Source organism: Rhincodon typus, chromosome 35, assembly GCF_021869965.1.
Source record: "Rhincodon typus isolate 14 chromosome 35, sRhiTyp1.1, whole genome shotgun sequence".
NCBI classification, from domain to species: domain Eukaryota; kingdom Metazoa; phylum Chordata; class Chondrichthyes; order Orectolobiformes; family Rhincodontidae; genus Rhincodon; species Rhincodon typus.
The window spans coordinates 1777750-1792240 of record NC_063366.1 but is presented as its reverse complement, the minus strand read 5'-3'; the positions used below and the strand labels follow the sequence as shown (position 1 = coordinate 1792240).

The following is a 14491-nucleotide window of genomic DNA, read 5'->3' as shown; positions in this document are numbered from 1 at the left end:
TCAGAACTGATGGTAGCAAGGAAAACGTTGGTCTACATGCAGAAGATAGGGAGGGAGATGGAGTAGGAAGTAAATGATAGGATGAAGAATAGAGCCCAAAGAGAGAGAAGAGCAGCTGGATAGACAAAGGAGTTGATAGCGATCTGGCTGGGAGGGTGAATAGCTGTTAATGGGGACTGTTAGTGACTAACAATTGGTAGTGTGTAATGGCAGAATTTGTGATAACAAGGCCTGGTGTGTGCGGCATGGGGTTAGGACATGGGAGAGATCAGGCCGTAAAATTATTGAACTCAATATTGAGTCCTGAGGGCTGCAGGGTTCCCAAGTGGAAAATGAGGTATTGTTCCTTCAGTTTGCACTGAGCTTCGGCGGAACACTGCAGCAAGCCTGAGACAGAGATGTTGGCCAGGGAACAGAGTGGTATGTTAAAGTGGCAGGCAACTGGAAGTTCAGGGTCTTTTTTGTGAGCAGAACGTAGATGTTCTTCAAAGCCATCGTCCAGTGTATGCTTCATTTCCCCAATGTAGAGGAGACCACAATGTGAGCAGCAAATGCAGTAGACCAGATTCTGGGAAGTGCAGGTGAAGTGTTGCTTCACCTGGAAGGTAGGTTTGGGCCCTTGGACACTGGGGAGGGAGGAGGTTAATAGGCAGGCATTACACCTTCGCCTTTTGCAGAGGAAGGTGCCGTGGGGCTGAGGGGTCTGAGTGGGGTGTTGCGAGTGAAGGAAAAGTGGACCAGGGTGTCCCAGAAGGAACAGTCCCTGTGGAAATTGGACAAGAGAGGGGAAGGGAACATGTGTCTTGTGGTGGCATCTTGCTGGAGGTGGTGGAAATGGTGTCTGATGATTTTCTGGATGCGGATGCTAGGGGATGGTAGGTAAGGACAAGGGAGCCCTATCGCTGTTCTGGGAGGGAAGAGAGGGGGTGAGGGCAGAATGTGGTGGGTCGGACCCGGTTAAGGGCCCTGTTGACAACAGTGCTGGGCAATCCTCGGTAGAGGAAGAAGGTGGATATTTCAGAGGCTCCCTTGTTGAAGTTGGCCTCATCCGAACATATGTGATGGAGACGGAGGAACTGAGAGAATAGGTTGGAGTCTTTACAGGATTCAGGGTGCGGGGATGTCTAGTCCAGGTAGCTGTGGGAGTCATTGGGTTTATAGTGGATATTAGCGGCCAGTCTATACCCAGAAATGGAAACTGAGAAATGTCGAGGAAGGGGAGGAGTCAGAGATAGACCAGGTGATAGCCTGTCAGTTGAGTGTGATGCGAATGTTACTTGCCACTTGTAGGCCCAAGCCTGGATATTGTCCAGATCTTGTTGCATTTGAACATGGACTGCTTCAGTATCTGAGGAGTCACGAATGGTGCTGAACATTGTGCAATCATCAAATATCTCCACTTCTGACCTTACAATGGAGAGAAGGTCATTGATGAAGCTGCTGAAGAAGGTTGTGTCTAAGACACTACCCTGAGAAAATCCAGAGCTGTCCTGGAGCTGAGCAAACTGACCTCCAACAAGCATGACCGTATGTGTCAAGTATGATCCCAACCACTGGAGCCTTTTCCCCCCGATACCCATTGATTCCTGTTTTGCTAGGGCTCCTTGATGCCACACTCGATCAAATGCTGCCTTGATATCAAGGGCTGTCACTCTCACCTCACCTCTGGAATTCGTCACTTTTGTCCATGTTTGAACCAAGGTTGTAATGAGGTCAGGAGCTGAGTGGCCCTGGTGGAACCCAAACTGGGTGTCACTGAGCAGGTTATTCCTGAGCAGCTGCTGCTTGATAGCACTGCTGATGACACTTTCCATCATTTTACTGATGATTCAGAGCAGGCTGGTGGGCGGTAATTGGCTGGCTTGGATTTGTCCTTTTTTTTTATGCACTGGACATACTTGGGCAATTTTTCTACATTGTTGAGTAGATGCCAGTGTTGTAACTGTACTGGAAGAGCTTGGCTAGGGGAGCAGCAAGTTCTGCAGCACAAGTCTTAATGTGGGCAAACAAATGAAGAATCAACCTGTAGATCCTTCGAACACACCAATGGTGTGCAGGAAGAGCTGGAGAGATTCCTGCTCACGTGATGGAAAGACACCAAATCCTCTCCCATAACTATCCATCGCTGCAGGCTGTGATATCCAGGTGAAAGTGGATGTTGCAGCAGAAACTCACACTCTCCAAGTGAACTGTAGCAAGTACTGCCACATACATAGGATATATCACAGAAACAGGCCACTCAGCCCAACCAGTCCATGCCAGTATGAGGTGAGCTGCTGGTGAACATTGTCCACACAGGGAGGTTGTGGTGGAGGATGAGATTTGACAAGGAAAGCTTTTACTGAAGTCAAAAATTAATGGGGAGTAAAGACAAATTACCCTCACTTTCTAACATCTGACATCATAGAGGGAAAGAATAGGAGTCTTTAAACAATACCCAATGAGTTCTGTGTAGACCAGTCCGCTTGATGGCCTAGCATGTTGACAGTGTGTTTACGTAGCAAAATGATCTGTACAGTGTAGTATGACAACAATAAGCTTGTATCAGATAGTGACTTCATACTTTCTCCTGGACAGTGATGGGTGAAAGGCAGTTTCTTTGCTTCAGCCAAATCGATGAGCTCCACACGATATCTAGACACAGCTGAAGCCATTAAATCTTGCAAAGACTGTGGGCTCTGTTAACATTCTGGCAATAGCACTGAAGGTATGCTGCAGAACTAGCAATGCACCTCGCCAAGCTGCTTCAATACATCTCCAACACTGTCATCTACACATCAATGAGTAAAATTGCCTAGATCTGCCCTGTCTATTATAAGCTGGATAATTGCTGTCCCTTCAGTTTACACTTGATCATTAGCCAAGAGGTGCAAAGTATTGTTGTGATTAAGCAGCCCTGAAATGTGTTCAGTGATGGTCTATTTGGTTACTGTCAGGGCCACTTAGCTCCTGACCTCATTTTGACCTTGCTGCAAGCATGGACAAAGACATGGAGAACTCATGAGATGAAGTGAGAGTGACTGCTGCTGACATCAGGGCAGCATTGAACTGAATGTGACAATAACAAGCATTTCCAATGGAATTCAGTGAGAATCGGATGAAAGCTGTCTGTTGGTTAGAGCCATCGAGTTAGAGAGATGTACACATGAAAACAGACCCTTCGGTTCAACTCGTCCATGCTGACCGGATATACTAAATTAATCTAGACCCATTTGCCAGCATTTGGCCCATATCCCTCTAAACCCTTCCTTTTCATGTATCCATCCAGATGTCTTTTTAATGTTGTAATTATACCAGCCTCCACCACCTTCTCTGGCAGCTCATTCCGTACATGCACCATCCTCTGCGTGAAACACTTGCCTCTAAGGTCCCTTTTAATTCGTTCCCCTCTCATCTTAAACCTATGCCTTCTAGTTTTCAACTCCTCCATGCTGGGGAAAAGACCTTGGCTATTGATCCTATCCATGTCCCTCATGATTTTATAAACCTCTATGAGGTCACCCCTCAGCCTCCGATGCTCCAGGGAAAATAGCCCCAGCCTCTTCAGCCTCTCCCTATCTCTCAAACGTTCCAAACCTGGCAACATTTTTGTAAATGTTTCCTGAACCCTTTCAAGTTTCACAACATCTTTCCTATAGCAGGCAGACCAGAATTGAATGCAGTATTCCAAGAGTAGCCTAACCAATGTCCTGTATAGCCACAACATGATTCCTAACTCCTATACTCAATGCCCTGATCAATGAAAGAAGCATACCAAGCAACTTCTTCACTAACCTGAAAAATGCGACTCCATTTTCAAGGAGCTATGAACCCGTAACCCAAGGTCTCTTTTCCTGGCACAAAAGTTCCAATTGTTAGAAGTCAGTCATCTCAACTCCAAAACATCACTGCAGAAATTCGTCAGGTCAGTATCCTCGGCCCAACCATATTCAGCTGCTTAATTAACAACCCTCCCTCCATTATAAGGTCAGAAGTCGGATAGTCACTGATGATTGCACAGTATTCTCTCCATGGACTGCGGCAGCACAAACAGGGAGTTCATGATCCCCTTTTCCAGGACAATCAGGGATAATGTTGTCATTACTATTGGCACCCCCATTCAGTGAAGGTACATTTTTGAAATGTGAGTAGCCCCTATCATTAAGAGTTTGGTTTTAATTCTGACCTCAGCTGAAGGATTTGGCTGATCGTATAAGTCATCCTGGTGTGTTCGGAGAAATACTTAATGAAAGAGTAGCCTGTTTAAAATTAGTTACTTTTCTGAAATGCGCGTTGTGTAAATATGGGATGTCAGAGAGGATTCCTCCTCATCCGAGTGTGGACTGTAAACAGACGGAATAAAATTTCACTTCTCCATTTACTTTAGTGATGATTAAGCAGTTAAATAACAGCCAGAATGAGTTGCTGTATGGTAATAATATCAAATGATGTGAAATGGCGTGTATTAAACATTCACAGAACCTTTGGTGCTGTAAAACCATGAAGTTGAGGACAGATGAACCTGTTCTGAATAAGCACAGAAAAAATGGGTCAGCAGTATGTATTTAAAAAGGTTTAAATGTTTCTGTTCAGAAGTGAACTTGTGCAAGAAGTACAGAAACTGAGTGTGCAGGTTCAGTGAGCAATAAGGAAGCTGAATGCCTCATTGGTCTTTATTGCACAAGATTTAAACCGAAGAATATTCAAATATTGATACAATTCTGTGTGGATTCTGTTGAGGCCCCTGCTGGAGGTCAGTGTGCAGTTTGATCTCCATATTTAAGAAAAGATACACTTACATTGGAGATGGTACAGTGAAGAGTTACTAAATTGATTACTGGGATGAGGGGATTGTCTTGTGAAGAGAAGCTGAGTAAATTGAACCAATATTCACTGCCGTTCAGAAAAATGAGCAGTGATCTCTTTGAAACATACACGATGCTGAATGAAACTTACCACTCAGACCATGGGCTGTAACAGCAGCTTCCTAGATATTCAGTGTGTTGTGTTCTGGACACTAACCTTACTGAGATATCCATCATTACATTCACTGCCAGGCTTTATTCAGATGTCTATTCCATTGTACCATTACTCCATCCACTCCAGGCTGGTCACTTCATGTCCAGACCTCATCTCCCCACATTGACTTCAAGATCCAGGCCTACTTCCCATTTCAGGATCAGTTTATCACTACTTGGTGTAAAGCCACAGGTTCCAGCCTAATCTACATAGTCACCTCTGAGCAACACAACTGGATGTTCACCCTCAACAGCTCCAGTATCTGGGAGAGTTGTGACCTCTGAATGGGCCATCCCCAAATTATCTGCTTTCAATTTTCCAGGACTATTTTGGTGCCATCGGTGGAGCGGTGGATGCCCCTGGTCCAGGGCTCACCAACAGCAGATGGTGATGCCAGGGGCACTCATTCTGGTTCCAGTCTACACAGCCACCTTGGAGCTAGCTGATGTCAGAAGTGGAGTTTCCTTGCTTATTCGGAGAGATCTCTGCCCAGATTGGCTCAGGTATCCCACTGAATGGTGTTGAGTGGGAGGGCAAAGATTGGTTCAGCAGGGTATTAAACATCCTGACTCACTTAACAGCATCTAGACCTCTCTCCTTGATATTTTCTTTTCAGAATGGAGATGGAGATGGTCAGTGTCAGAAAGGTGAAACAAGAGGGGCAGGGGCTTCTTATTCAGTGACATTGTTAGGCTGGGAAACCTTCCCAAATAGGAAAGCTTTAGTGGGATCTGAGCCAAACAGGCAAGTGGGACAGTTTCAATTTAGGATACTTGATCGACATGGACGAGTTGGACCAAAAGGTGTGTTTCCATGCTGTGTGCCTATATGACTGTAAATGCTGAAGAGCTGCAGCAATGTGCAGGTGAGAGCCAGCTGCTCATGGCCCTTCTTCAGAAAGTGGGATTTCACGGTTTGACAGCTGATTTCCGGCTTCTTTGAAGTAATTCTCCCTGCCCAGGTATTGACTCCACCCCTTCCTAATGTCAGCCTTCTGAATAGCATAGAACAACTTCTGCAGCTCCACTTTGCACCCCTGATGAAGAGAATCCGCACCAACATTTCCTGTGTTACTCACTGGGTCATTCAGAGTGGATCCCGAGTCACTTACAGACCAGACTGGGTAAGAATGCGAGATTACTCCTGCCCAAATGGACATCAGTGAACAAGTTTTGTTTTACAATGTTAGATCAAAGGTCACATCATTGGAAGAAAGTTAATTTAATGAAATGAACTCAAATTTGATCTTGTCTATCTCAATTTTGAAGTTCAGTTCTCTGGATTGTAAACCCAGAAACATAACCACTAGACCACTACACTGTAGACTGCTATAGTGGGCTCAAAACCCAGAGAACTAAAAAATATTACAGCTGGCATGTTTAAAAGAGGAACATTGGAACAGTTTTTTTTCTTGTACCTGCAGTGACACTGACATGGGAATTCTGGAGAATACATCAACAGCTTTCAAATCAACAAAGAATGTTGGGGAAGTATCTGCTAGTTTTGAGCAGGACTGGAGATGTTTGGAAGCCACGATCAAGGCTTTATGTTCAGATGGTGTCTGCAAAGTGGAAAAACAATCGCTGTAATCCATGGATTTATTAGGAGCAGACTGAACTCCTGGAGCTTCCCATTGCCTGAGAGGATGGAAGACGAATTTCCTGGAATGGTTTTCAATAATTTAAATATTATTCTGAATGGATATTTCACCACATTCTTCAACTCCTCTCTGAATTTGGTCTGGGTCACTATGTGAATACACGTGTTAGTCCAGGTACTCAAAAGCAGGAGCATAAAGCTGGTAATGTCTGGGAGATATATGGGGTCATTGAAACCTGATGAATAATAATAGTTTATAGCTTGATATAATAACAAATCTATTACATACGCTATCCATAACAGTAAGAAGTGAACAGAGTGAAGAGTAAGATGATGGATTTCCTCCATTTCTTCATCTCTGGAACATTCTGATCCACATCATGCTTGCTTCATCTCAGCCTCCTGTGGATTCTGCTAGCTGTTAAAATTTGTCCCATAGTCAGTGCGTTAAGCAGCAAGATCTGGAATTTTACGATCAGTAGGGTCAAATAGTGATCAATGTAGTTAACTGCTACCCATGCAACTAGAGTGCAATATTCAACTTTCACATTGCAGCCCGAGGCTACGTTGTCAATGATAACAATTAGAATAAATACGAACTAGAAGGGTTATGTTTTTGAAACAGAACATCAGGCAGAAATGTCCTGTAACCACAGTACGCATTTTCTCTGTGAAGCATTTGGCAGCAAATTATAATAAAATGATCAAAAGTGAAAGTGACTTTTAAGCAGCAAGAAATGTGGATGGCTGCATGAGCCAGCGAGTAGTTTAAAAAACACACACATGGGTTAGTAACAGGAAGATCTGGTCTGCTTCACGCATTTTGATGTGAATTGTAATTTAGTTCGGATCTGGTGGGGGGATCTGAATATTTCTGGAGTAGGATTGCACAAGTATAGGTATATTAATACAAAGTTAGGTTGTAACGGATTGTAAATTTATACATCAAAGTAAGAACTATGGAAAAGAAGGGAATTTTAATTAGAGTCACAAATTTGTATAGCATGGAAACAGACCCTTCAGTCTAAGTCGTCCATGCCGACTAATCTTGTCCCATGATCAGCTTTTGGCCCATATCACTTCAAACCCTTCCTATTCATGTACCCATCCAGATGCCTTTTAAATGTTGTAATTGTACCAGCCTCCACCACTTCTTCTGGCAGTTTATTCCATGCACGCACCACTGTCTGTGTGAAAACGTTGCCCCTTTGGTCCTTTTTAAGTCTTTCACCTCTCACCTCAAACTTATGCCATCTAGTTTTGGAGTCCTCTACCCTGGAAAAAGGACCTTGGCTATTCACACCATCCACACTCCTTGTGATTTTATAAACCTCCATAAGGTCAGCCCTTAACCTCTGATGCTGCAGAGAAAATAGCCCCAACCTATTCAGCCTCTCCCTATAGCTCAAACCCTCAAAATCCAGCACCATCCTTGTGAATCTTTTCTGAACCCTTTCAAGTTTAACAGCATTGCTCGTACAGTGTTTAATGCATAATTTAATGCAGTATTCCAAAAGTGGCCTAACCAATGTCCTGTACAGCTGAAGGCAGCATATCAAGCAAATTCTTCACTATCCTGAATATTGTGACTCCACTTTCAAGAAACTATGAACCTGTAACCCAAGGTCTCTTTTCCGCACAAAGGTTCTGATTGTTAGAAGTCAGTTATCTCAACTCCAAAATGTCACTGCAGAAATTCCTCAGGGCAGTATCCTAGGCCCAACCACATTCAGCTGCTTTATTGACGACCCTCCCTCCATTATAAGGTCAGAAATGGGATAGTCACTGATGATTGCACAGTATTTTCTACATGGACTGCAGCAGTACAAACAGGCAGTTCATGATTCCCTTTTCCAGGATAATCAGGGATGAGCAACAAATGTTGTCATGACTATCGGCACCCCGCTTCAGTGAAGGTACATTTTTGAAATGTGAGTAGTCCCTATCATTAAGTGTTTGGTTTTAATTCTGCCCTTTCAAGAAACCATGAAAATGCAATCTAAGGTCTCTTTGTTCGGCAGCACTCCCCTGGACCTTACCATTTAGTGTATGTATCTTGCCTTTCCAAAATGCAGCACCTCACATTTATCTAAATTAAACTCCATCTGCCACACCTTAGCCCATTGGCTCATCTGATCAAGGTCCTGTTGTACTCTGAGATAATCTTCTTCACTGTCTGGTACACCAATTTTGGTGTCATCTGCAAACTTACTAACCGTACCTTCTACATTCCCATCCAAGTCGTTTCTCTAAATGACAAAAAGCTGTGGACTCAGCATCGACCCTTGCTGCACACCGCTGGTCATAGGCCTCCAGTCCGAAAAGCAATCCTCCACCACCACCCTCTGTCTCCTACCTTCAAGCCAAATGTGTATTCAAATGGCTACTCTCCCTGGATCTCATGCAGAACCTTGTCAAAAGCCTTGCTGAACTCCATATAAACAATATCCACTATTCTGCCTTCATCAATCTTCTTTGTCACTTGTTCAAAAAAACTTAATCAAGTTAGTGAGACATGATTTCTGATATACAAAACCATGTTGACTATCCCTAATCAGTCCTTCCCTTTCCAAATACACTAATTGACTGAAAGTACCGAGCATGAAAATGGTCAGGACCCTTTCTTTATACAAAATGTGACCAACAAGGATGAGACCAAATGGCCAGTTTGGACCCAAATGCAGCAAAGGGAAGTGAATACCTGGTGAGGAAAAATGTTTTGAGTTGTCAGGTTATATTCACACACCAGCAGTTAGAGTAGAGCCTGGAGAAAATAATGGTCTCCCAAAATATTACACTGAGATTCTTTCCCAGCCCTGCTGCTTATGTCCCGTGAACCGACCTCTCCCCATCGAGACTTTGAACTACTCATTCTCTCTTCTAGTCAAATTTGCCTCATGTTAACTTGTGAGTGGCCCGGGTTTATGACGAAGACCTTATTTTCCTTGTTATTCTGCTTCTTAATGTTTAGCTGAACTCCTCATACTGACTATGCAGACTCTTCTTGTTCTCATGAAGTCGTTGGCCTCCACATGGACCAGGATGACTGCACTGTCCTCATTTGACTGTAGGCACCTCTCCAGCCCAGAGCAGATGGCCTGGACCATGGCACAGGACAGTCGATGCAGCAGACTGAACTCATGCTCTTTACGGCAGAGAACAATGTTAACCCTGATACCATACTTCCCTCTCCTACCACTATATTTCTTTTTGCTCACCATACATGAAGGGCTTCCTGTCCCACAGTGCTTTAGTCAGACAAGCCACCCTGCAGCTACCACTCTTACCCAAATAAGTTAAAAGATTTTCAAACCTCTTGGAAAGTGCCCTGGTTGAGGTTCCTGTACTCCTATCTTCTGGGTGCTTTTAGCTGTCTTACTTACTGCCATACCCTCCCTTTACTGCCAGTGATCTAATGAGAAGAAACTGTCTTGAGGAGTATTCCAGCACTCTACTCTTTGATATGATGCTCCCACACGCCATCAGTTACACTTCAGAAGATTAACACCATCCAGGACAAAGCAGTACGGTGATTTACGCTGCATCCAGAAAGGGTTAGCTTTCTCCACTACTGCTGCTCAATAGCAATGCTGTGCACCAACTACAAGATGCACTGCAGAAATTTGCCAAGACTTCTTAGACAGCGCCTTCCAAATCTACAATCACTTGCATCTGGAAGGATAAGTGCAACAGTTAGTTGGGAATGGTACCACTTGCAAGTTCCTCTTGTGGCCGCAACATTCTGCCTCGAAAGAAATCACACTTCATTCAGTTTTTGTGGATCAAAGTCTTGGAACTCCGTTCATGGCAATATTGTGGGCCTGTCTACAGTACATGGACTGGAGCAGTTCTAGAAAGTCGCTCAAGGGCTGATAGTGGAATAATGAAGGCTGGCTCAGCCAGGGAAGCCCACAATCCATTATTGGGTGGAAGGAAAACATGGTGCAAGGAAACAATTTCCTCCTCTTTGCCATCCAAAGTCACTTCTGACATTTAGGGGTAAGATCATTACAGTGCCCTCAAATTTCTGAAGACAAGCGAACAGATGCAAGGTTGTTCTAGCTAACTCTTAATTCATAACTTCAGGCCAGACATCTTTCCACCAGGCAGTCTCCAATTAAATCCTTCACTAACACCCTCCGCAGTCTCACTCCAAGCCCACTTTGCAATCGCACAAATGTTTGATCTACAACCTCTGACCACTTAATACTTTGCAGCTTTGCACCCATTTATTTCTATTATTATGTTGGTTTAGGATTTTTAATAAAAGTAGAGAGGCTCTGCAATGTAATAATATGGAAGCTAATGTGACATTGCTCACTGAAAACAGTTAAATGCCAACTTCTAGCGATCAAGGGACACTGCACTAAATGATCAATTCTGGAGTTATAAATATGCTATGATCTCAAGAGGAATAGCTCACTGTATACAGGAAAACATGGAGGAACTCTGGAGGATTGTAACAGTGCATCAAGACTAAATACCATGGTGGTGGGGAGAAGAAGGCTGTTGATGGAAAAGCTCCACTAAAGGACAAAGGAGGGAAGTTATGTGAGGAGTCAGAGAAAATGAGTGAGATTCTTAATGAGTACTTTGCGTCGGTATTCACCGAGGAGAGGGACATGATGGATGTTGAGGTTAGGGATAGATGTTTGATTACTCTAGGTCAAGTCGGCATAAGGAAGGGGGAAGTGTTGGGTATTCTAAAAGGCATTAGGGTGGACAAGTCCCCAGGTCCAGATGGGATCTATCCCAGGTTACTGAGGGAAGTGAGAGAGGAAATAGCTGGGGCCTTAACAGATATCTTTGCAGCATCCTTGAGCACGGGTGAGGTGCCGGAGGACTGGAGAATTGCTAATGTTGTCCCCTTGTTTAAGAAGAGTAGCAAGGATGATCCAGGTAATTAAAGACCGGTGAGCCTGACATCAGTGGTGGGAAGCTGCTGGAAAAGATACTGAGGGATAGGATCTGTTTACATTTGGAAGTAAATGCGCTTATTAGTGAAAGGCAAACAGGTGGGTGAGGGTAAAGCGGTTGATGTGGTGTATTTGGATTTCAGTAAAGCGTTTGATAAGGTTCCCCATGGTAGGCTATTGCAGAAAATACGGAGGCATGGGATTGAGGGTGATTTAGCAGTTTGGATCAGAAATTGGCTAGCTGTAAGAAGACAGAGGGTGGTGGTTGATGGGAAATGTTCATCCTGGAGTTCAGTTACTAGTGGTGTACCTCAAGGATCTGTTTTGGGGCCACTGCTGTTTGTCATTTTTATAAATGACCTGGATGAGGGCGTAGAAGGATGGGTTAGTAAATTTGCGGATGACACCAAAGTCGGTGGAGTTGTGGATAGTGCAGAAGGATGTTGTAGGTTACAGAGGGACATAGATCAGCTGCAGAGCTGGGCTGAGAGGTGGCAAATGGAGTTTAATGCGGAAAAGTGTGAGGTGATTCACTTTGGAAGGAGTAACAGGAATACAGAGTACTGGGCTAATGGTAAGATTCTTGGTAGTGTGGATGAGCAGAAAGATCTCGGTGTCCATGTGCATAGATCACTGAAAGTTGCCACCCAGGTTGATAGCGTTGTTAAGAAGGCGTACAGTATGTTAGGTTTTATTGGTAGAGGGATTGAGTTTTGGAGCCATGAGGTCATGTTGCAGCTGTACAAAACTCTGGTGCGGCCGCACTTGGAGTATTGCGCACAGTTCTGGTCACCGCATTATAGGAAGGATGTGGAAGCATTGGAAAGGGTGCAGAGGAGATTTACCAGGATGTTGCCTGGTATGGAGGGAAGGTCTTATGAGGAAAGGCTGAGGGTTTTGAGGCTGTTTTCGTTAGAGAGAAGAAGGTTAAGAGGTGACTTGATAGAGACATACAAGATGATCAGAGGATTAGATAGGGTGGACAGTGGGAGCCTTTTCCCTCGGATGGTGATGGCTAGCATGAGGGGACATAGCTTTAAATTGAGGGGTGATAGATATAGGACAGATGTCAGAGGTAGGTTCTTTACTCAGAGAATAGTAAGGGCGTGGAATGCCCTTCCTGCAAAAATAGTAGACTCGCCCACTTTAAGGACATTTAAATGGTCATTGGATAAACATATGGATGATAATGGAATAGTTTAGGTTAGATCGGCTTCAGATTGGTTTCACAGGTCGGCACAACATCGAGGGCCGAAGGGCCTGTACTGCGCTGTAATGTTCTATGTTCTATGTTCTATGGTTTTGTGCAGGGAAGGCCATGTCTTACCAACTTGATAGAATTCTTTGAGGCAGTGACAAAGTTGATAGATGAGGGAAGGACTGTAGATGTCATATACATGGACTTCAGTAAGGTGTTTGATAAGGTTCCCCATGGTAGGCTGATGGAGAAAGTGAAGTTGCATAGGGTCCAGGGTGTACTAGCTAGAGGGATAGAGAACTGGCTGGGCAACAGGAGACAGAGAGTTGTAGTGGAAGGGAGTTTCTCAAAATGGAGAACTGTGACCAGCGGTGTTCTAAAGGGATCCGTGTTGGGACCACTGTTGTTTGTGATATACATAAATGATCTGGAGGAAGGTATAGATGGTCTGATTAGCAAGTTTGCAGATGACACTAAGATTGGTGGAGTAGCAGATAGTGAAGGGGACTGTCGGAGAATGCAGCAGAATATAGAACAAAGAACAAAGAAAATTACAGCACAGAAACAGGCCCTTTGGCCCTCCAAGCCTGCAGCGATCCAGATCCTCTGTCTAAACTTGTCGCCTATTTTCCAAGGATCTGTATCCCTCTGCTCCCTGCCTATTCATGTATCTGTCTAGATACATTTTAAATGACGCTATCATGCCCGCCTCTACCACATCCGCTGGCAACGCGTTCCAGGCACCCACCACCCTCTGCGTAAAGAACTTTCCACGCATATCTCCCTTAAACTTTTCCCCTCTCACCTTGAAATCGTGACCCCTAGTAATTGAGTCCCCCACTCTGGGAAAAAGCTTCTTGCTATCCACCCTGTCCATACCTCTCATGATTTTGTAGACCTCAATCAGGTCCCCCCTCAAGAGAGAGAAACTGATTCCTCTGGGCAGAAGTCAAACACAAAGCTATCAAATAGTATATCATAGGCAAAAAATAAAGAAACATATTGTTTTCTGACAGACCGGTTTAGAATTTGGAGGACCTGTCAGAGAGGATGATGGAGACAGAACAAATTGCGACTTTAAAGAATTGAAATGCACCTAGACAGTGTAGGATTACAGGCAATGCAAGGGGGAATAGAATGACTTAATTTACTCTTGCAGAAAATTGGCTCAGACTCTGAAGCAGAGAAGGTTAAGCGGGAACCTGATCGAGATGTAAATGTTTATGAGGAGCATGGGCAGGTGAAGAGAAAAAGGTCTTCCCCTGAGCTGAAGGGTCAATGTCAAGAGTGCATAACTTCAAAGTGAAAGACAAGAGGTCTCGAGGAGATTTCAGGAAAATATTTTCACCCAGAGGACAGTGGGGGTCTGGAATGCATTGTCTCGGAGGGTAGTTGAAATGGGAATCTTCACAAGCTATAAGAGGTACTTGGGTGAGCACTTGAAGCAACATAACATTCAAGACTGTAGGCCTTGTTCAGGAAAGTGAGAATAGTGTAGGTAGTGGTATATTTTTAGTATCCCATTTTTGATTGATTGAAGGACTTCTCCTGTATTGTATGATTCTGTGATTGAATAGTTACTGTGTTGTGAACAGTTAATCAAGTAAAGAAAGCAATTCAGATGAAATATAGAGACAACAAGGTGCAGGGCTGGATGAACACAGCAGGCCAAGCAGCATCATAGGAGCAGAGAGGCTGACGTTTCGGGCCTAGACCCTTCATCAGAAAAGGGGGAGGGGAAGGGGGTTTTGAAATAAATAGGGAGAGAGTGGGAGGCGGA

At 44.1% G+C, this 14491-nt stretch overlaps 1 protein-coding gene across 2 annotated transcripts in view; it reads left to right on the top strand.

Annotated features, from left to right (window-relative positions):
* The window catches only part of LOC109934676 (zinc finger protein 271-like), a 35927-nt gene that overhangs the window by 12797 nt on the left and 8639 nt on the right, over positions 1-14491 (top strand). The window contains exon 3 of one of the 2 annotated variants that reach the window (XM_048616775.1): positions 6422-7399. The exons of the other annotated variant lie outside the window; for it this stretch is intronic. Coding sequence (XP_048472732.1) covers positions 6422-6424 — 3 coding nt within the window. The 3' untranslated portion in view covers positions 6425-7399. Of the gene's footprint in view, positions 1-6421; positions 7400-14491 lie in introns of those variants that run through there. 2 annotated transcript variants of the gene reach the window in all.